At 45.2% G+C, this 22,972-nt stretch overlaps 1 protein-coding gene across 1 annotated transcript in view; it reads left to right on the forward strand.

The window, feature by feature from the left end:
- ZFHX3 (zinc finger homeobox 3) overlaps window positions 1-22,972 on the forward strand; it is a 188,679-nt gene that overhangs the window by 124,301 nt on the left and 41,406 nt on the right. The window contains exon 4 of the mRNA XM_023738419.1: window positions 19,064-19,171. Coding sequence (XP_023594187.1) covers window positions 19,064-19,171 — 108 coding nt within the window. The remainder of the gene's footprint in view (window positions 1-19,063; window positions 19,172-22,972) is intronic.

Raw genomic sequence — 22,972 nt, forward strand, 5'->3', positions numbered from 1 at the left:
GAGGCTCAGGGAAGCTTTTATCAGCACCAGGCCCAATACTCTGCAGCAGCGGAGTTTCCTTTGCATTGTTAGGTACTGACCCTCAGAGACCCCTTGTGGATTCCCTAATTGAAAATTAATACTAGATCAATGCCATGGGCAATTTGCATATTGATCATAAACAACTTTGAAGGCACCGAGTGTTCCATAGATCAATAGGGCTCCTGAATAGGCTGCAGAGAGAGCACCTCCCAGTACAATGCTCTCCGAGAAAGGTTAATGATTTGGGAAGTTCCTAACTGCTCAGCGCAGGCAGCGGCCCCCACACCACACAGCATCCGCGGGAGCAATCTGTACCAGAGCAAGCCTCCTCCCCTCCGGCCCCCTTCCCCACACCCCTGAGCAGAGGGCAGGATCACTGTGCTGGCTGAGGGAAGGGGCTGGGCACGGAGTGTTTTCACAGTTGCCTTTTTTGGCGATGGATGAAGTCTTGGGCAGTTTATTCTTGGATGTGTATGTAAAAGGAGGCAGCCAGGTTAAGGCTCCAATAAGTGTTCTGGCCCCTTCCCCAAAATACGGTTCTCCTGATGATTTGATTAAGAAGAAATTGAGGAGGGGAGACGATGCGCTTTACCCTGATCCAGCTTCCTCAGGCGTCTGATCAGCGGGAAACACGCCTCAAAGCTTACTTTTAAGCTGTGATGGTTTGGGCCCTATTTTGCTTCCTGTTCCATTCATCTGCTTTGTGGCTTTTGCTTCCTCACCTATCACTTCCACTCTGTACTTCACACTTTGTCCTGCTCTGACTTTAGGCCTTGCCTTTCTGGACCAGTCCAGTGTGCCCCTGTTGAAGCCCCAGTGGGCCTTGAAGGGACTCCCACCAGCAGTTCCCTTTATCTGCGCCCTCACTCCTTCACTTTTCCTCTGGGTCTCTCCGCTTCTCCATTCTAGCCTCCAACACAGGCCTCATAGTCCAACTTTTCTTTTCCCCTGACCGTAGAAGCAGTGTACAGACCAGCTGCCCCACAGGGGCTCTGAGCTCACCCAGTAATGTTTTATACCAAAACTCAGAATCCTTAAGGGCTTGCCACTTACTCTAACTTGAAGCTCCCAGGGTACTTTGAGATAGCTGGTCCTAGGGTCAAGGCCAAATGCAGCCTGAAGAAAGATGTGATGCCTGTCTACCTCTCCAGCTTACAGCTACCTAGCCCTAACCCCAAGACAGTGGGGGAGGGGAGTGACACTGGCAGTGAGGAGTTAACGTGTGTCACCAAGGGGGGTCACCTTTGATGTAGTGGTGTGTCAGCCACCTTTTTTCCACAGCAGCCCATTTAGGAAAAAAAGCCTCCTTCGACCCAAGTTTTCCCCTTCCCCCAAATTCATCTCGCCCTAGGTCGAGCTGGCGTTAAAATAGCAGCCCTGCCAAGGTCATGTAGTTTTATGTGGTGATTAAGTTTGCAGAGTACATTTAAATTCATTCATGTGAAGGGGCAATACAGTTTCAGAGAAGGGAAATGAACAGTCGGTAACTAATTTCTAGTTTGAGCTGCAGCTGTTCTGATCTTTGAGTCCTTCTTCCTGACCCCGGGGCTGCCCCTTCAGCTTCTCATGGACATGTTCTGGAGCCTGATGTTCAGATGGATCCTTCTGATTTACTGAAGACAAGACTGGCCACATACTGCAGCATGGCTCGTGGCAAAGGATTGCCAAGGATCTCCTTCCCCTTTTTCCCTTTCTTCATCTTAAGGTCAGATCTTCATCTGCATCTATACATTGCACATACACATACTTAGAGAGAGATACAGTAGCTTTTGGAGTGGGAACTCTTACCAGGGCCACACACACAGCACTCTGTGGAGAGGGAGAGTAAGGGCTGCCATCCATCCCAGACTCTACTTACCAACCAGACTTGTGCATCTCTGCTGTATCTACCCAGAGGACGGGGTACTGAAGAAAAGCACCTTGTTCTAATCTGCACACACACACACATACACACACACAAAACAACCCAGTTGCCGTTGAGTCAGTTCCAACTCATGGTGACCCCATGTGCATCAGAGTAGAAGTGGGCTCCTGTAACCTACTAGTGCCAGACCTCATCTCACTTCAGGAGGAGGAATGACAATCACCATCGGCACAAAGCTGATTTCCTGTGAGGTAGAGGTCAGACATACCTCCACTCTCCAACTTTTTCACCATTTCTAACACCAGCTGTCCTCCTCATGGCACTCTCTACTTCTCTGCTGGGTTCCATAATTTTTTGCAGTGGCCACCCAGAACTCACAGACCATCGTCACAATTCTGTGGTTTATTAGGAAAGTAACAGGCTACAACTCAGGATCAGGATCAACTTGGAAGCAGCAGGATACAACTCAGGAGACAGAATACAGTTCTTCAGTCAGGACAGCTTCCAACCAAGACAGCTCTCAGCTTCTTGGTCGTGCCTGCAGGCAGGTGACCCTTCTCTGGGCCTCTGTCCTGCTTGGGCAAGTATTACAACTCTTTAGCTCTGCCAGCAAGTACCTGGAGACACCCTACTCTGCCAGCAAGCCTCCTGCCCAAAGGCACTCAGCTCTCTTTTGCTCTGTAGGTCAGCAAGCCCGCTGTAGCTGTTTTGTGCTGGTCTCCAGTTCTGCTTGTACTGCTGCCACCACCTCTCTTTCACTTAGCTGTGCTGTGGTTACCACAGTTTCTTGCCATCTCCAGTGTTACAGCTCTGTCTCTCTCCTGTGTCTGGGAGGTTCTCAGTGCAGGGATCCCAAGTCCAAAGGACATGCTCAGCTCCAGGTTCTGCTTGGTGGTAGTGAGGTCCTGCTTCAACCTCTGTGGGATTGGCCCTTATGTAAGCCTATTCCTTGTCAATTTCAACGCATGATCCTCCCACCAGGACCGCAACTGACCAGTCCCCTTGGTAGACCATAATCAGTTAATTTACATAGTAATTGACCAATTCCTGAAAGGTCACTTAATCCTATTGGGTAGTTCTACATGCCCTATTTGCATAGTAGACTAATCAGTTGCTTGGCAAGATTGTGGCCTAGTCAGTTGTTTTAGCAGAATTATAAACCCAAGGCCAGAAAGGCCAGATACGAGAGAAACCCATTGTACTTCAGTTCCATAGGGTTTTCAGTGGCTGATTTTTTGGAAGTAGATCACCAGACCTTTCATCCAAGGGTCCTCTAGATGGACTTGAACCTCCAACCTTTGGGTTAACAGACATTTATACCACCCAGGGATTCCTAATTTTCACAAAGGCACTTCTTGTTCACAGTGCCTCTGGCCCTACAGTGGCCGAAAAGACCTATAGAAACTTACCCCCCAAAACCTGTCTGAGATTATCGCTTATCCAACACTCCCCACCCCCAAGCGCACCATTCCTCCGGTAAGCCAGCCCTGCTCCCACCTTGCACCCTTTGCACTTCTTGTTCCCCTCAGCCTGGAAGACCTCACGGCCCAGCCTTATGTCTCGCACTCTCCCTTCTTCAGGTCTATTTTGAAATGTCACCTTCCCTGACCTCCCCATATCACATGACCCCTTGGATTCCTTTGTCCCCTTTCCAGGCGTTACATGTATGTTCACTTGTTCAGTTTGCTTATTGCCCACCCTCCTTCCTACCCCTGCCCTATGAGAGCAGGGACTTTTCCTGTTTTGTTTACAAAGTATTGTCAGTGCCTAGAGTCATGCCTGGAGCAAAAAGAAAAAAAAGTGCTCCCCGGATGTGTGATGGTTGGATGGGTGGACAGAGTGGAGAGAAGCAGAAGTGTAGGTTCCCCTGGGAAGGCCACAAGGGAGGCTGTCAAGAAAGCCTTTGTGTCAGTTCTGTCACTTCCTGGCTATGTGACCTTCACCAGTAATGTTCTCTCTCTCAGCCTCAGTTTCCTCATCTGTGAAATGGAATTAATAATAGCATCTGCCTCAGCTGAGGTGATAATTGTACTACTCCATTATCACTATTACTTTTATTATTATTATTATTATTGGAGACTTACTGATGACTTAAGTGGGGTCGCCGTGAGGCAGAGACGACCAGACAGCAGCTAACAGACAACAGCACTGACTTAAGCAATAGAGGCTTTCTGAGCACATGGTGCTGGCTCTCATGATCAGGCTGTTTGGAGTGAAGGGCTTGTCAAGCAGGAGGAAAGGAAAGTAACCCATGTTTTGTACTGGCAGATCCCACTTTGCTAGTCCCTTCTTCCTCCTCTTTGCAATCAGAGCATCTGTGGTTGATTCAAAGAAAATAGTGCCCAGGCCGCAGGCTCCTGGGGCCCGACCGGGGTGACTTGACATGGGAGCTGCGATGGGAGCACATGGGGGAGGGGCATGGGGAGGTGGCTCAGGGCTGGGTGTGGCTGCAGCTCTGCCAGCCGGGCAGGCAGGTGCCAGGACATCCCTTCGCATGTGATTATTTCATTACGGAGCCTTTCATTGACTTGGCGGCACTGTGCTGATGAACTGAGACTGGGGATGAGCACATAATTGAGGGAAATAAATTCCTGTCACAGGCCTGGCTGCAGCCGGCGATAAGGTGAACGTGCACCTCCTCTGGGCACGTGTGAGGAGGGGGTACGTGCAGGTGTCCCTGTTTCTACCGGGTTGCTTCTTCTCTTCTCTCCTTCCTGTCCAGACCCTCATAGTCACTGGGTGCTGCCGGGTGAACATCTTTCCAGACCTGCCCTCCTCCATAGGCAAGGCCACCATGTGGAACAATCTTGCCCTTTTCTTCTGGGCCCCCCTGAGCCTCTGTTCCCTCTAGGTGGAGCTTCTTTTCCAAAAGCAGGTATCTTGTGTTTTCACGTTACCCTCTTTGCATGCAGTCTAAGTGGCCAGAAGCAGCCAGGCCCGCCTCCTTTCCCTCTCACACCTGTTCTTGCTCTTATTCACTGCATCTCCCTTTGTCCATTGACTGGTCCATCTTCGGTTCTGTCTGTACGCTCTCCTGCTTAGATCTCCGTGAAGACGGAGGAGGAGGAGTACTGTGGCTGCTGTTCTTAATTGAAATCACATTTCATTCATTTGGGAAATTAGGCAGAAGGAGGGGTTGGGGCTGAGTTTCCCATGGCAGTTGACTTGCAGCTGATGCAAAATGGAGCCCGAAGATATGAACGCCGTTAACACACAAGATCTTGAGAATTTGGGAACCAATGCATTCGCATAAAACTAAACCAAAAGCCACATAAGCAGCCGCAAGGTTTAGCCAGCGCAAAAACATGTCCTGTAATGCATTTTCTAACAACCGGGAAATTAACAACTCCAGTCACCAGCGTATTTAAAGTTGGGCCTTACATGTTTACAGCATGATCTCCCCCACCCCCCAGTGTTTTCTGGGTCTTAAAAAACGTTCCTGGAATCCTCACTGAAGTCAGTGTGTGCCTTTGGCTGGTGAGGCACATAATGGCCTGGCTCGGGAGGCAGGTTGCCTCAGTTACAAAGAAGCATGGGTGGCGTGAAGGCGAAGTAGAAAAGAAATGGAGAGCCCTCACTTGACACCCTCTGACCTCTGCTGGTGCAGCTGAATGCTGGAGAGCCAGGACTGAAATTGCAGTCACTTTAGATTATTTGGAGCGAGGAGAGGCAGGGAAAAAAGGGTCTGTTAACTACGGGAAGCTGAATTCTTCCTCTACTGAAAAGCTTATTAGTGGAAGGGGAAAAAGCAATTACTTGGCTCTTGCTAGTCTTCTGCTCCTGGGATGCAGGGCTGCGACAGCAACCCTCGCCCCCAGCATCTCGGACCTCACCCTGGATCCAGAATATCTCTGACAGGCCCTACACCAGGCCATTTGGGAGAAGTACTTTGGGGGTACCCCCTTTTAGAGAAGAGCGTGTAGGGAGGAGTGTGTGTGTGTGATAGAAAAGACAGAACATGCGTGCAAGCAAACTGTGACTTGTCGTGTCTTTAAACATTACGCTTTTATTTTGGGTACCACGTTGCCACTTCGGCAAGAAGCTAAGAGGGCATTGTTAGCCTGGATATATGGGTATATGAGTTCTTAGGGGTTGTTTTCGGTGAGCTCATTTTTATCCTTACTATGCTTTTTGCCTCAGAATATAAAGAAGAGCTCAGTATTGCTTGGAATGACTATGGCAGCAGTATTAGACTTCATTTGCCTCAATATTACAGCTTTGACTGAGGAGAGATCACTGAGAAGTTGGCATCCAGTGAGGCGGGTGCCAGGTTTCTTCGTTCAAATGGCCTATTGCTTTCTTCTTTGTTGCTTGTTTGATTGGATAAGTGTCACCATTGGGATTGTCACACCAACACTGACAATGTCCCTTATTCTCCTTTGGAGAAAGACCTGGGGCTAACTGTGTGGTGTCAGGGCCCTACCCTTCTCCAGGCCTCAGTCTTCTAATCTGTAAAATGGAGGTGCTTGTGGTCAGCTTCTGCAAATCCCTCAAAACAAGGACAGAACCCACAAATGACCAGGTTTCCACAAACAGCCATCGTTTCTCCTTCCTAAATCTATTTTATTTGTGTTTACACTTTTATGCCTTCTCCTTGTGTGGGCTGCCCTATTTATCCTTTTTTTTATATTTTCTAAAACTCTTAAAGAAATTTCTGATCTCTCCACCTTAATTGTATCTTGCTAAATTTTACACAGCTAGGTTTTCTAGTCCATTGACCCTTTTCATCTTTTCTGGCTTATGTGTCCATCCTTCAAATTATTTCTCTTTAAAGTTGAGCTTTCTTTATTTCCACTCTCTTGGAAATTTCTACTATTCTTTCCAACGTTTCACCAAAGTTTTTTGGTAGTTGAGTCAATTCATAGACTAACTCCTTGCAGACGTAGAAATTGATCTATTTTTCTGCCATAACATATATTTAATTTTAAGATATAATCGTATCTAGCCTTTTTTTTTTTTTTTTTAAGTTTCTCACTGTTTATAAATTCTCTTCCTCCTCCTCCTCCTCTTCATGTTTAAAGACGTTGCTTGGTAAGTGGAGAATTATTTCCCACTTCATTCCTCCTAGCCGTTGGGAGATCTCACCTTCAGTGTTGCATTGCTCTTTGGCTAGTTTGCATTCAGACCTTTGCTTTGTTGTACTCCTTTCTTTGCTATACTTACAAAATGAAGCAAAACGTTTTACTTGTTGTGGGTTTCCTTTTTTGTCTCTCAGCTTGGGGTCCATATTTCACTAGGAAAGTTGCCCACTTATGGAAGTTTGGGGAGGGTCCTTATTTAATGATTTCCGTATCAGTGGAGTTCTAGTACTTCCTTCCGTTGCAATCTACACAAAGAAGGATTTAAACATCCACAATTATTTATTTGAAACGTAATCGTGTGCTATGAATTTTTAAATATCCTAACTGTCCGAAGTACTAATTCTTTGTTACCAAACTGCTCTTTCTGTCCAGATTCTTGATGACTTTCTCATCTCATGGCAATATTTTCTTTCTCTTTGCTTTCGTGTATCGGTTGTTTTCAGATGTTCCCACCGTTAAAAGAGTATGAGTGTGGGTCTAGAATTTACTTCAGTTGAATTGTTTGCTTTGAGGATCATTACTGTGTGTTTTTGTGACCTGAGATTTATGGCCGTGTAAATTTGGGAATGTGTAATGGAACGTGTAGCTTTTCAAGGGATACCAGCCTGTTCTTAGGTCTAAGAAACGCTTTACAGGAGGAAAGGCTGAATAGATGCACATACATTTCCGAGGCTGAGTCTAAAACAAGGTTAGTAGCTCTGGGAGATTTAGGAGGGGCTGCTATAGCTAATATAATTTTGAAAAGGAGGGTGGCATTTTGTTAAACCCTAGAAAAAGACCATCTTATTATATGTTGTTGTTGTTAGGTGCCGTTGAGTTGATTCTGACACATAGCAACCCTATAGGACAGAGTCCAAAGTTTAAAAAATAGAGAGGCTTTGGATTCAACTACTGGTATAATTTTGGAAGTTTCTAAGAAGAAGGAAGAGGATCCAGGAATTTTCTTTCTCCCTTTTTTGCACAGAAGAGTTGTACAAGGTGCCTGTTAAAAATGACAACAGTTTAGTAATTCCATCTACTTTTTCTACCATTAATGCAGGAAGGCTCTTTAAAATAAACCTCTGGACTTTCTTTGTACCTCAGTTTTCTGCTTCACTTTCTTTGCAATTTTCTAGAAAATGTCACTGAAACATGTTGCCTTTGCCACCTGCTTGTTTCAGAGTAAAGTGAGTTTAGGGACTTCGTTTTGGAGAATGGCCCAGTTTTTGACTTGCTCTGTGTAGACACGTCCTGAAAGTGTCTCAGGTCTGATGGTGAAGGCTCCTGGTAGAGGCAGGCTCCTCTCTACTCGCCCTCCCCAGGTGGTACGTGGTAGGCACCTGAAGACACCCTAGTGTGCTTGGAGATGCATGGCTGTTCTCGGCCACTCCCAGGGCCTGCACGTGTTTCTGGTGCTGAGTCCTTGACCGTGCCATGCTGAACACAGGCTGTGGCCTTTGCACACACTTGGGTCGGGCCCCGGGAGAGCAGGTTTAGCCAGTGCTCTTCTGGGTGCAGTGTGGCCTAAAGTTGATTTGATTTATCTTCCCCAGATTTGGTTTGGAAGCCTTTGTTTGTGTTTTGTTTTTATGAATCAGCTTGTTTTACCAGCTGTGCATATAAGTGCCTTATGATCATGCAAAATAAAGCTCTCCAACAGTCAGCTCCTTGCTCTGCTGTCTGCCAGTGGGAGCAGACTCACATTTCTGCTTGAATTCTTTGCTTCACGGGGTAAAGCTATTTTCTAAATAGGTTGGAAACCCTTCAGACACTGTGGGCTTAAGAGTAAGGCAGCAAACAGGCTAGGAATTCAAGTCCCTTATTTGTATCATCATGTGAGTTGGGCCTCCTGAGGTCATGGCTTTATTTTTCTCTGCTGAGTGATACTCATTTTGATAGTCAGAAAAGAAATTTCACCTCTTCCTCTTTGCTCCCCATAACTTCTGTTCTAATTTGTTTTTTTGCATATCATCACCCCCAAATATTCCATCACTCCCTTTGGCATTGTCAAATGGCGTCTCCCCAGCATTATAAACACCTTGGGTCTGCACGGCCACCCCTCTACCTTCCCTTCCCTTTGTATTGTTCCTGTATAGATCGCATCCATCAATGTTGACGTTCCCGTTACGAGAGCCATCCCACAAGATTTCACTTATACCCATTAGGTTGTAATCACCATCATTTAATATCACTTCTGGTGTATCCTGTTCATTTCCCACACACCTTCATTTGTATATAGATGCTTAAGTACATTTACAGGCCTTCCTTGCCTTTCTTTTTAACTTACGTATTTCCAACTTAAAAAAAAAAATAGGGAAAGATGTCATAATTTGTGTGTGTATGTGTTAAAGCATAAGATCTCTCTCTGACAAGTCAGTTTTGACTCAAGCTGATACCAGCCTTCTTTAGTGGAAACTGTTAATTTTTTTTTTTTTCAATTTACTTTCTATCATTCACGTGTGTTTATCTGTCTTGTCTTCTCCCCTCCAACCATGGAAGCCCGGCAGTGTTTATTTCAGGCAGGGTGTTATTGAAAGACAGGTGCTTGTAGGGACGGCTCAGGCCTCACACCTGGAATGTTAAAAAGCTTTCAGGCAGATCTGTTCTGTTGAAAAATTTTCCTTTCTGTAGAGTAAGGCGGGGGCTAAGAGGAAGTGGTGCCTATCAGAGAGAATCCCCATCCTTGCCTCCCCATGTAGTCATGAACCCCCAATTCTGACTGTAATTCCAGGCTCCTTAGATGCCTCTGAAATGGTTTATTCTGATGAACAAACAAAGCCCCTTTTTCCTCTACCGAGACCCTCCTCCATCTACTAACCCCATCATTTTTACCTTTTACACATTCTCTCTTTAAGACATTACCGTTTACTCTCTCCCTCTTCCTGTCTTCCTCAGAAGCATACTGAGTTAGATTTATTATTTTGCTTGACTACTTTTGTTTTTAACAAGGGGGAAAAAAACCTTCTTGATTTCAAGGGGCTTCTAGTTTGCAGGCCTCTTCTTTCCAGAACATTCCAGGTTGGTGTGGGGTTAAACTGTGCAAAATACTGTTTGAAAGAAAGGAGAAAAAGAGAAAGGAACTTGTCAAAATGCATTTGTTAGATCATGTTTTAAATGAAGTACAATTGAAGGTAGTTTTATGTCCAAAGAAAGGAAAAACCCCTGCAAATCCTCCAGGCTCCCAGAGAGCGCGCCTCCTCTGTCGTCGCACTGACATTGAAGTGTAATTTTTCATGGTTATTTGGACTGGAAAATGGGGTGGGGGGGTGGGGAGAGATGGGCCCGCGATTATTTCCCATAAATGACAACACAATCACATCACACTCTGCTACAAACATGCTCGGGGAATTTGCCTTTTTTTACATTTCATGTGTGAAAGTAACAGCAGCAATCATGGCTCTGTAGAAATCCAAGGAAACTAATCCCTGCAGAATTCAGTTTACTTCAGCGTTCCGAGACCTTGCTGGGTTTCTTGTTGAGCGTGGATTCAGAGACCATTTCGGGATTGGGTTTGTTTTTTTACAAGCTGGAGCTCACATTTTTAGTTATTTAAAAAAAAATAAACTTCCTGTGAATAGCCGTCAGGAGAGTCCGCGGCGTGTCCAGCTGGTTGTGCTTTGCCCTCACACGTTTGCTTCTATCCTGTCTGAGCTTCTGCAGGGGCAGCCCAGGTGCTCTGGCTAAGGACACAGATAAATGGAACTTGTGGCCACACTGGCTCTGGGCGTTTCCTCTCCTTTCCCTCTCTTTTGACCCCCACCAACCCCCTTCATTCTAGTACGGTTTTGACAAACTGTTCCAATGACCAAGTGGCCTTGCACGGGAGAGGAAAAATGGCAGAACCCACCCCTTGCCACACAACGGCAGCATTTTTCACTCCGCGTTCTGGCGTTCTGTGCTGCTCACTCAGGAGGGACAGCTCAACTCAGAGAAGGGGATTGTCCCTGGGAGGCCGTAACAGGCCAGGGCCACTCTGGACCCACAATGCACTCCCTCCTGTCAGTGCTCCAGCTGGAGGTGAAGTTAAGTAAAAGGCAAATGGAGAGGCTCCTGCCAGCCTGGCTGCACCCAGCAGGGGCAAAACATGTGACTGCAGCCCAGCCTAGCCTTCCCAGCCTCACTTTTGCCGGAGTCCCCATTTTTCTTGTTTCTATAAACAGTGGCAAGATCTTCAAATATACAAAAGCATAAATGGTCTCTATTCTCCAATTAGTCATTTTTAATAATACCCACAGTTGCCTTCAGAGTCTTGATTCTTTTAGCCTGATGCCAAAAGGCAGGGTTGGGTGGGAGGCAGGAAAGGAGGCCAGCGTGGGGGGCAGCAAGGACGTGGATTCCTTCGGTGTCGGTTTTCGGGCCAGCCTTTCCCGCGGCCCCTTCCCAGGCTGGCAGGCCGCCATCGCCTTTCACGGTCTGTCCAGAAACTCCAAGCAGTGTGGCCCCAGGTGTATTTGGTAAACGAGTGCCTAGTGGTAAAAAGGATTCTTGTGGTAAAAGAATCCGTGTGAAAAAGAACTCAGCTTTGGAGGAAGGGTCTGGCGTTATCTTTTCCACACCCTCAATTCCTTTCCTGCCCACTCTCTTTACCTTTTTTGAGGAGTGAAACTTGTTTTTATAAATGTCACCTTTGAGAAGGCAGTTTGGTTTAAAACAACTGGTTAGCAGTTTGGCCACTTTTTTTTTTTTTTTTAAGCCACTGGTGTGGGAAATTACCTGCAAGAGCACCCGGCTGCCTCCCTGACCCTTTACATCCTGAACTGGGATGGCTTGTCAAGATGGCCTGACCTGGCAGAGAGCTTAGATGAGTGAGAAAGTAGAAAGTGCTGGACAATGCGGCGTACCTGGAGGGTGAGGCTTACCTCTGCCTTTCCCATGCTGTATCCTGTAAACTCCTGCAAGGTGCCCTGGTAGGAATGGAGGAGGAGGGTTTAGAGAGGCCAGGGCAAGTGGGGGTGGGAGGGTGGGGCAGCTTTCCTGTCACCCACGCAAAGAATGCACTTTTCACTGAACGCCTCGGGCTCTGTAAGCACACTGGAGTTCTAATGTCCATTTGAAAAGAAATGACATGGAATCCTGAGAAGCCAGGAAAGTATTATACTTGTGATAATAAATGTATGTGCCAGCCGCAGAGCCATTTCCTGGCCTTCCTCCCTTGCCCCCCTTCATAAACCCACACTCTCCTTCACCCCTTTAAGGTTTCCTACCTGGACTAGGATAGCTTAATCTCAAGATGTTGTATTCATTTGTTTTGATTTAGGTTCCAGGCCTTTCCTCTTGTGATTTGGCATTTTCCTTGATTAATCTGTACCCTGTAAAGAGTAGAAAATGGAACAGTTTACTTATGATTAAAAATATATATATTCAGATGATTACTCACAAAAGACTCCTGGGTAGATTTGTAAATTCCATATTCCATGGGTGTCCATGAGAGTAGGTAGTCACCTTTACCAAGATGCTAAGTATAAGGTGTGCTAAGAGAGCAATTTGCATTTGTGGTTAGCAAATCCATCGTGATCCAAGGGAAATTTTCTGGAGTTGGGGTATTGTCACCCAGAAAACCTAATTGCTCTAAGCTACCTCTCAAGCAGCTTCCAGCCAGGTTGGTAGGGCGAGAAAGACACTGTGGAAAAAGCTATGGAGGAAACATTGGAGAAGATATGTTTGGGAATGTTGCCAAGCAGCTTCTTGTGCTCTGGATCTGGATGTCACTGTGCAGTTAGGCTGTGGCCCAGGGCATATGGAGAGTCACTGCTGGTGGGACCTGTGGTCACCATCCAGGGAGACTCCATTTGCCAAAATGTCACAGAAGGAGAATGACATAGTGGCCCACCCCTGTGAGTACAACCATGAGTGTTACCACAGCTCACCTCTTCCTTCCTGGAGAGTGAAGACAAGTCTATAAGCAAAGAGCTGGGAAAAACATAGTTGTCTGTCCATCTGCATTGCAAAGCACATCCTGTTAGGAGTTTCTATTGTAGCAAGAGTTTTAATACACTGGATTTTATTTGAAATAAGTAGTCGAGGCCTTTGCAATCATCTTTTATATTGTAGGACTTGACTTGTATTTGCAAAATAGAAACATTCATATTCCGTAGAACATTTACAGCTATTAAAGATGAACGTCAGGAGGATGGGACACACTGGAGTTTTCTGCCCCCGTTTTCCAGCTGCGCCAACCGAGGCTTGAAGAGGACAACCGATTTGTCCAGGTGTCCAGTGAGTGAGTGTCTGTAGTTAGCATCTAGCAGGACCACAGAGTCTAGTCCCTACACAGGAGTTACAGGAATAAGAAGGCAAGACAAAATCCAGGCCCTCCTCCTATCCACCACAGGGAGACTGGCAAACGCCACTTGTGGCCACCACCCTTGGTGACACTCCCGCAGGCCAGTGTGTGCAGGCCTTTCCCTCCTGCACTGGTGGTCGTCCTTGGTTAATGAGGTTGAAAATGGAAAAGGTTTAACCCTGTTTCAAAGTAAGCAGATTGGTTATTTTGATTTTCAAAGAAGAGGTCCTATATACAATTAAAACTTGTTTCTGGTAAACCTCATTCCAGGAAAGATGAGCTTTTAACAAAAGGCTTTTGACAGCTGCAGGCCATTTCATTTTTTTTTAATGCCGAATGAAAAATCAATACATTTTTCTGGGTTATACATATTCAGAACAGGCCTGATATTTCCATTATAATGGAAAGTGGGTGTCTGTGCACATCTCGCCTGTCAGAGCTGCACCGCCGCATTTTCCAAGCCACTGCTAAATATTTCAAACCTGATTTGATTGTGGTTCATGACAGCTAATGTTTCTCAGCTCTTGAGCCTGCCGACAGGCAGATGCACTTTATTGCACCCCCTCCTCAAACATTACTCCCCCCTAAAAAAAAGAAAAGAACAATTTCATTCTTAGGGGATCACAGAGTGGTGTATTATTTAAGTAACATGATCGCGTGAGAGCCCTGGGTACAGACACCCTGATTCTTAGGAGAATTTCCCAATTTCTGTCACATTGAGGCACTATGGGGGCTTTGTCAGGTTTGGGGGAAGGTTTGAATTAATCTGCATTATCCTGTTAAGAGTTAGGAACAGAGGGAGTAGTCTCAATCATTGATTGACTCCCCTTTCCTGCAAGCCTGTAAGTGATTTGTAAAATACATCCAATGGACACGTCTCTCGGCCCTGGTGATTTGGTGGACCGTACTGAGTAGGAGCTTTTTGTAGGGGAGCACATTCGCGGAGTGTGTGCAGTGATGCAGCATGCTGACTTCATGATAATGGCACCTCTATTTTTGGCTTCTGCCTGATGATCCTTCCACAAACCCGTTTCCACGTCTTTCATAAAATTGTTACAAATCCCCACGGGGTGGCCACTTGGCACAAGTGCTTCCTTTGGGAGCAGGCTTCACCATGGATTAGGGAATCATGTAGTTAGTCACCTTTACCAAGATGCTAAGTATAAGGTGTACTGCATTTGTGGTCAGCAAAACTACCCTCATTGAAGGGAAAATTTCTGGGGCTGTAGTACTGTCACCTAGAAAACCTAAGCTGCCCTAGGAAACTTTCCCTCTTAGAGTATGTTTATCTGCTGAAGTGCCTACACCTGCGGGCGCTGCCCTTAACCAGGAGACATGAATGACTCGAACAGGCTGGGTTTGGCTCAAAGTTAGTAAATGCTGTCTGGGAGAGGCAGTTGTAAAAAGGAGCTGGTGATGGAAATAGATTTTTAGAAGACCCTCAGTCACTCCTTTACATGGACATTGAAGGCAGAAGGGACGCTAGGAAGACTACATAGTTATTGAAGATTGGCCTTTGTTTCCCTTGCTTACCCCTGAACATGAAAATATACCCAAACAGCAGGGGGTTCTGTAGGCCTAGAGCTACTGTAGGGTGTAACTATCAATGTGGGTTTTTATGGGGGCTTTAGAGGCACCTTCTCTGGGATCTCTCTTTTTTTTTTCTTTTTAATTTTATGGTGGTAAAATCTATAGATTATGAAATTTGTCATTTTAACCATTTTTAAGTGTACAATTCAGTGACATTAATTACATTCACAGTGTTGTACACCTTTCACCACTATCTATTTCTAAACCTTTTTCATCATCTGGGGTCTTTTTAAAAGCAGGTCTTCTGTCTAGTATGTTCTAGGCCTGCTAGCTCTTGCCAGGAACCATGGCAGGCAGGGGTAGAAGAGATGGCCTCTGTACCCAGGTTCTGGCCATGTCCTAGAGAAAGCATTGCTGGTGTGTTCTGGTTGGGTTCTGAAATATCATTAAATGCTCTGGGGAGGAATTACTTTTGATTTGTCTTCTTTCAGCCTTGAAAATGGCGTGTTGGCGGTTGTGTGTCTTGGTGAGGGAAAGCCTTCTCTGAATGAAAGAATTTTCCAGATAAAACTGGATCTTTGGTCCATTGAGTCTTTACTTGCTCCTACCATCTGCTGCTAGCTGATATTATAGGGAAAAAAATCTGCGGCTTCTATAATGACCTCGGCCAGTTGCCACTGACTTCCTGGGGGAAGACGCAATCCATGATCTGTGGAAAAACTCCCCTCTGCTCTGTGCCCGATCAGCATGTGGGTATCAAATATACATTCCTCAAGGGACAACGGCTAGAGAGCCGCCCCAGTAGCTCTGGGTGTGGACATAGCACTCTCGTTTCAGAACTAGATGCCATCACACCCCTTCAGTTTTGTTCCCACATGTTTCCAGTGGTGGGAGACTGGTTCCTTCCTGTGGACACCCCAGGGCCTGGGTGTTGGTGAGGTGGCTTGCTTAATGCTTTGGGGACCAATAAAACACACACTTCCTGCAAAGCTTCGTGGGCCTGAGCTGCCCAGACGAGTTTGCAGTCTGTATCCCTGTTTTTTAATCATTTCTCTACCTTTATTGGTATTCAGAGCTCACAGTTTTTCCTGTTACTGTCAGCCTTGGCTTTCATCCATTTTTAAGAGTTATTTCTCCTCTTGTTGTTGATGATGATGGTATAAAGACAGATGGTGTAACTGCTTATGAATGTCCTATTTTATTTCCCCAGAACCAGACAGTTCACTTGAAGACGTATATTATTTACACATGCTCGGGTTAGGCAGCCCAAGCGTGTCTGCCTCCTGCAGCTAGCTGCCCTTCCTGGGCCTTGCCATGCGAAGGGCGACACCTGTAGGACACAGGTGGAACTGCAGTAAAGCTCCTGCTCAGCCAAATGGTACCTGGTTTTTAACTGGAGGACATGATTCTGCTTATAAAGGAAGCTGGCATGTCCGGGAGTTTCTTAACCATTTCTTCTTCCACCAGGCATATTACAGCCATTTAGTGAATGGGTCACAAGTGATAATATTAAACCTAAGTATGCAAAAAGAAGAAGACTTAATTTATAAAGTCTTAAAAAAAAAAAAAAAAAACCCAAGAAAAAGAGGTAGGGGGAGAGAAGCACAGTAACTTCTTGTGAGGACTTCTTCCATCTATCTTCTCAGCTATCTTCACTTGTCTGGTTGTTGTCGTGGGGCAGGGAGGGAAGAAAGCAAAGGCCTGAGTGGATTCACTGAATGAGGGCTCCCATAATAGTCACACAGCATGGTGTGGTTTCCGTGTCTGTTGCATCATTGATGTGCTTATTCTTTACATCATCTCTCTTCTGAGTAGATTAGTTTGGAAAAATTTGAAGAACTGGGGTCCGTGCCAGAGTGACCATGAATTTTTAACTTTCTGCTTGGATGGCTGTGGGCCACATAAGGAACAGGAGGGGGTTGTCAGCCTTGGTGATGGCCTCCCAGTGGGTAAATTGCTTCCCTCCTGTGCAGAGTGGTGTGTTCAGGTGCTGTTCATCACCACGTCAGGGTGCTCTCTATTTTGTAGGTGTCAGACTGTCTCCATCTAAGGTGATAACGTGTGTGTGTGCTAGGGAGGAAGGGTCATTGAGCAATTTCTTTGCATAATCAAGTTTGATTAATGTATCAATACTACAGATATTTTGTATACAGCATGAATTGGGGCAAATGAGTATATTTTAAGAGACCTAGCTAACTTGGATAGGCCCAATTTAATAATATTGATTGAATGAATCTTGGTATTTCCATTCAAAGATGGAATTTTATCATTACAGTGTTAAACAGTTTCATCCAAAGCCTAAATATGTGCATTGAACATCTTGCCTGAACACAATTAAGATGGTACATATATCATATGTATAACTTGCTTATTGTTACTCTGTTAACACTATATATATAGGTGTGTGTATATATATGTATATGTATATATGTGTGTATATATGCATATGTAGGTATTATGTATTTTCTACTAACTGTGTTAATATGGGGCTGTATACTTGATTGACTCCCAATCATGGTTGCCTGATTTTTCTTTGAACTAAGGGCAGGGGTGGAGAGACTTGATGTTAACTTTACTATACAATGGGACCGAAAAAAAAAGAAAAGAAAAGATACATAGAAATTATGTGTGGAGTCCTCTTAGTTGGAGATGAAAATAAGCAGCAGCTTCTTTTATCCATCTTCCCCATGACTGTCTCATAAACTCCTTATTGCTGGTAATGAAGAGAGCGTGTTTCCGGACCCCCAGTTCAGTTTTCTGGTCCTTTCTTTTCAAGGATAGTTAGGAAATCCTGATTCTGTATAGATACTTTCTTCCTAGAGTGTTGTGTAAACTCTTATGATAGCTCAGTTTACTTTGCTTTCCTTTTCTTCCTTTGTGAGATGAAATTTAGAGACTTTTTCTGGAACGTTGGAAGGCATAACACCTTAAAGTAATTAAAAAGTGCAGTTGGAGGGACTTGTGGTAGCATTGGACAGAGCCCTGAATCCAGGGTCTAGAAAACTAAACCAAACCTGTTGCCATCAAGTCAATTCCGACTCATAGCGACCCTAGAGGACACAGTAGAACAGCCCCATAGGGCATAGGGTTTCCAAGGAGTGGCTGGTGGATTTGAACTGCCGACCACTTGGTTAGCAGCTGAATTCTGTGCCACCAGGGCTCCCCAGGGTCTAGATTGGGCCCTAATTCGTGCTGCAAACATGGACCTTGCCAGGTCGGGCTTAGGGGTCGGGCTTAGGGGTTTAGTGCTGGCCTGGGTGTTGGATGTGAGCATCCTGGCTCTCATGCCTCTGCACTTGGGAAGGTGTGTGCTTTTCAAAGTCTCCTAATAATTTCATTGTTAACCCACCTGGGTTTGCTGGCTCATTCATTCATTCAGTCAGTCTTCTCTTACTGAATGCATGCTTTGAATAATGATCCAAAGGGCCAGGAGAGCAAGGGAGATGTGCCTTACTCCCTTTTCCTCGGCATCTAAAATACCTTGTCCCACACTTGGGCAAGGAGCATTTCATGATTAACCTGGTGTTAAAAATGGCCGATCTTCTGCCTTCACCATAGCACTGTGTGCTGAGCTGGAGAGACGTTTCCTTGGTTAGTTTTAAACCAGTGGTGGGTAAAGAATGGAAGGATTTCAAAAACAGAGCATATGATTCTGTTACAATTTTTTATCCCTTTCTCTGCAAATCTGGCTTCATACCTCTGACTCCTGGCATACCCACAAGAGGCCGTTTGGTTTCAAGAATTTTCTACATTGATGAAATCCTATCACTGACATTCTGTGACTGCAGCACGTGAATGACTGCAAAATGCTCTGCCATGGTCTGGCATGTGCACAGGCCCTGACATGCCTGTGAGGGTCAACAATTGGGTCTGGTCTGCTTCGATGCCAGGACACTCTGGGGTTGGACCTACGCAAGAAGCAAGTGTGCGGCTACTCTTCATTTTCAGGCTTAAAAGACTTTCAACTTCAGGAGTTCAGATGGAGTTACTGGTTCAACAGGATTTGTTTTTCTTTTGGAAAAGCTCAAGTTAGGCATTCGGAATCCATCCAGAGGTACCTAATGGCCACAAGTCTAGAGCAAGTCACAGTCTTATCTTGCTAGTGGGGAGGAAAAGTCCTCATGGCTTACCCAAACCTTGGTGCATCCTTAGTGCAGTCAACCTTTCGAGGGCCACTGGAAAGAGAAGAGGGATGGAGTCATTGCATCTGAGTTTTGTGGTTAGTAACTCTGGAGTAGGAGCCAAGAGTCCTCCATCTTCTCTCTAATTTTAATCTTTGACATTTTTGCTTTTCTTCTGTTTCAGAAGAAGCCATTGAAGATGTTGAAGGACCCAGTGAAACAGCTGCTGATCCAGAGGAGCTTGCTAAAGACCAAGAGAGTGGAGGCGAGAAAGACCAGAGCAAGTGGACAGGTAGTGTGTAGTGGGTGCCCTTGATCCCCCCCAGCGTTTCTCCCTGGTGGAGTGAGGCTGACAAGTCACGGAGGAGATGGAGCCTTAGTCTGCCCAGAAAAACTATGTTGGCACTGTGTGGGCAGGAGAGGGGTTTTGTGGGTTTTTTTTTTTTTTTGAATGGTCACCTTTATTTTCCTTCTATTATGTTGTACTAAAGTTTTATTAAATGACCAAAAAGCCAGCTTGTTGATTGAGCAGCCAGGTGTCAGACGCTGAGCTAGGAGTGTATGTGCTTTGGCTGTCACATTTCTCCAGCAGCTCCTCAGTAGTGGTTTTTGTCTTTTATGTTATTCTTCCTCCATTGAAGGTTTGGTCCTGTATCCCACCTGCTGCCAAACCCAGCAGTGGGATTTGGCCTATGAAACTTGGTCAAGGCCACCCCCGATTCTCAGCCTCAGGATTTCACTAAGGGAGTCAGCAATGAAGGGTGATCTTTGTCCTGAATATTGGGGCCTGGACAGGGTCCTGCACTGGTATCACTAGTTCTGCAGACTCCCCATACCCTACCTCTCCCATGGGGTGAGTACTCACCCAGTGAAATCCACTCAGAGGGGAGGTAAGCAGTACAGCCAGGCCAAGGGATTCTTAGCAAAAGCAGAAGAAATTGAAAAAGCCAAGAAAGGAAGTGCTATTTCTAGAAAACCAGTGTTGAGAGAAGGAGAATGGCCATCTCTCAACATGATGGGATTTCTGTATTGAGGGAAAGACGAGCTGAGACTAAGAAGAAAAGCTTTGAGTTTTTTTGTTGTTGTTGTTGTTTTTTTTGAGGAGGAGGAGCATCGTAGTTTCTGAGAAGACTTATTGGTACAGAGACGTCTCCCAGAAACCACCACAGTAATAAGAGGAAATGATATGTCAAGGGATGAAAATGATTTTATTTAATCAACCTAATTTTTACTACTTTAAATTATTAATATTGTAATACTTGGATTTTTTTAAAAAAATATTTACCTTCTGGAGTCCATATTGGTTGGGTCTTTGTTACATTTCCAGTCACGACTGTTCTTAAATCATGTCCAGTGTTGGCCTTCACTGTTTAAACAAGATACAGAATCTTGGAGAGAGGCCAGAGGAGAGCAATGAAAATGACTGAAGGCTGAGAAATGTTGCCTCAGAGAAGAGGCTGAAGAAACCAGGGCTATTCCACCTAGAAAAGAGAAATTCGGGAGGCAGTGTAACAGCTTCCAAATATCAAAAGGGATCCGGCCTAGTAGGTGATGTGCTATTCTCCAGTGTTTTTTGGGAGAAAGAGACAAGGCGCCCCTGCAGCTGAATCGATGGGCAGACACACTAGGCAGATTTTCCCATCTGTACTGCCGTCGTCCCCTTTCAAACTGGGTTCTGTGGTGTTCAGAGGCCAGTTCTTGAAATAACACTGAGGAATAGTGTAGAGCACCCTAGGAGAATTTTTAAGATAGGATCAGGGAGTTGAAGATGGACATCTATGCTCAAAGTCCCTGAATACATATGTGGGGAGCAGGGGACTCCTCCTGGGTTGCTTTTCATGGACCAGGATCCCGGTTTTGCTGTAATGGTAAGGTAAGAGCTAAACAAAAGAAGCTGACAGCAATTAAACATGTCTGCCTGGAGAAGGCAGGCTGGAGGAGAGGACTTCATAAACACCGCTTGAAGACTAGGTAACGTTTTGGACCATCTGTCCTTTGTTTTCATGATTTGCTTTCAAATCCTGGCCCTGCCATTTACTAGCTGAGTAACCTTGTTCAAGTTACCTTAATCTTCCTGTGCCTTGTGTGAAATGGGGATTCAGAATAGCGCCTACTTCACACAACTTTTGGGAGACTTGTTTCTGTAAGGGACACTTAGAACAGTGCTTCGCTGTAGTAAGCTCTCCATAAGAAGGTTGCCCCATACCCCCAATAGCTTAGTTCAATAAAATGAGGAAAACTAGTAGTAGTTTCTCTTTGGGTCCTCCTGTTTGAATGTAAAAGTGTCACCAGGCAGCATGTGGCTTCTGGAAATTCTGAGACGATGAGGGGGGAACAACATATAAGGATTTAGTGGGACCAGAAAACCAAACCTGTTGCCGTCGAGTCGATTCTGACTCATAGCGACCCTATAGGATGGAGTAGAATTTCCCCATAGCGTTTCCAAGGAGCAGGTGTTGGATTCAAACTGCCAACCTTTTGGTTAGCAGCCAAACATTAGTCACTGTGCCACCAGGGTCCCTTAGTGGGACCAGGTGGATGGAATTTGGTACATATGTTTCCTCAATTCTGTGTGCTAAGGGCACTAAGAAAAGGTCAATTAGAAGTAGCTACCATTTACAGTGCTCCCACTGTGTGCCAGGCCCTGTACTGGGCACTTTATATTTACTTTTCTAGTCCTTACAACCAGTCTAGTCAGGCTTTGTTGAGGGCAGTTCAGTTAAATCTCATTCAAAGTGTTCATAGTGTTAGATGGACACATTAGGCAGTCAGAAAATGTAAGCTAAGACTTAAAACAAGTGCCCAGAAAAGTGAATGTCCTTAACAGGCTCTACTTTCTCGTTCATTCATTCACCCAGTCATTCATTCAAGCCACAGACCACACTGAATCTTTACCGTCAAAAGACGAAGAGAGAGAGAATATGAGTAACTCGGGTGCACCCTGCCAGTTGAACAGTGGTAAAGAGCAAATGATCCTTTTGACCCAAGGCATAATTTTGTCTATAGTGTCTGAGTGTGTAATGACAGGCTTTATTAAGGTACTTGGGCTGATTTGATCTTAGAATCGATAGAGGTGCCGGCATCCTCTTCTGAGCTTTCTTTTGGACCCTTCGTGTTTTATAGAAATATCTGTGTTTGTTCCATTTGCTCGCTAAATTGAGCTGTTCCTATCTGATTGAATGTGATGGAGGTGCCTCCTCCCAGCAAATAAATAAGTAGTGATTTCACAATTTGTACCGTTGATTAGTGGCTGCTCATGATGCAGATTAATATTTCAAATAGGCCTGGATAATTGGCATTTTCTCAGACATTGATTATGTAGTTTTGGGGTTGGGCAGGAATGGATAATCTTGACTGAAAATTTTTACTTATTTTTACATAGAAATGAGACCCTGATTTCCTTTTTGGTGTCCACTGGTAACCCTGTTTGGTCTTCTTTTATTTAGATGTCACATCTTTTACCTTGGGTGGCAGCAAGACAGGCAAGAAAGTGATTTGAATCAATTCCACAGTCACTGGCTGAGTCCCTGCCATGTGCAGGGTAATGGGCAGACTTCCACCAGTCACAAGTTCAATGAGATTATAGACCTTGTCTTTCAGGAACGTAACATTCTACTAGGGATCTCAGAAACGGCCATAGTCTTTAGTGCAGTATTACTATAGATCAGTGGAACTTTCTGTATTGAGAGAAATGTTCTGCATCTGTCCTGTCCAGTACAGTAACCGCTAACAACATATGGCTGTTAAGCACTTGCAATGTGACTAGTACCACTGAGGAACTGAATTTTTAATATATTTAATTTTAATGAATTTAAATAGCCACATGTGGCTAGTGGCTACCATACTGGACGTGGCAGCTGTAGTTACTCAAAAGAACAAGAAATGAATACTGAAAGAATAACCCAGGTGTAATAACTCTCTTGTTACTATAAAGTCTACATGAGGCTCGAGCGGCGTCCTGGGCACTGTTCTCAGTGCTTCACACCTGTTTGTCCAAGCAGGTGTTCCATGAATGGCTTACAGTGCACAGGTGCTTGGGTAGGCCGGGTGGAGCTGGGAGCAGCCAAGGCCAGGATAGGTCACAGCTTCATCT

Source organism: Trichechus manatus, unplaced genomic scaffold (assembly GCF_000243295.1).
Source record: "Trichechus manatus latirostris isolate Lorelei unplaced genomic scaffold, TriManLat1.0 scaffold00116, whole genome shotgun sequence".
Taxonomy (NCBI): domain Eukaryota; kingdom Metazoa; phylum Chordata; class Mammalia; order Sirenia; family Trichechidae; genus Trichechus; species Trichechus manatus.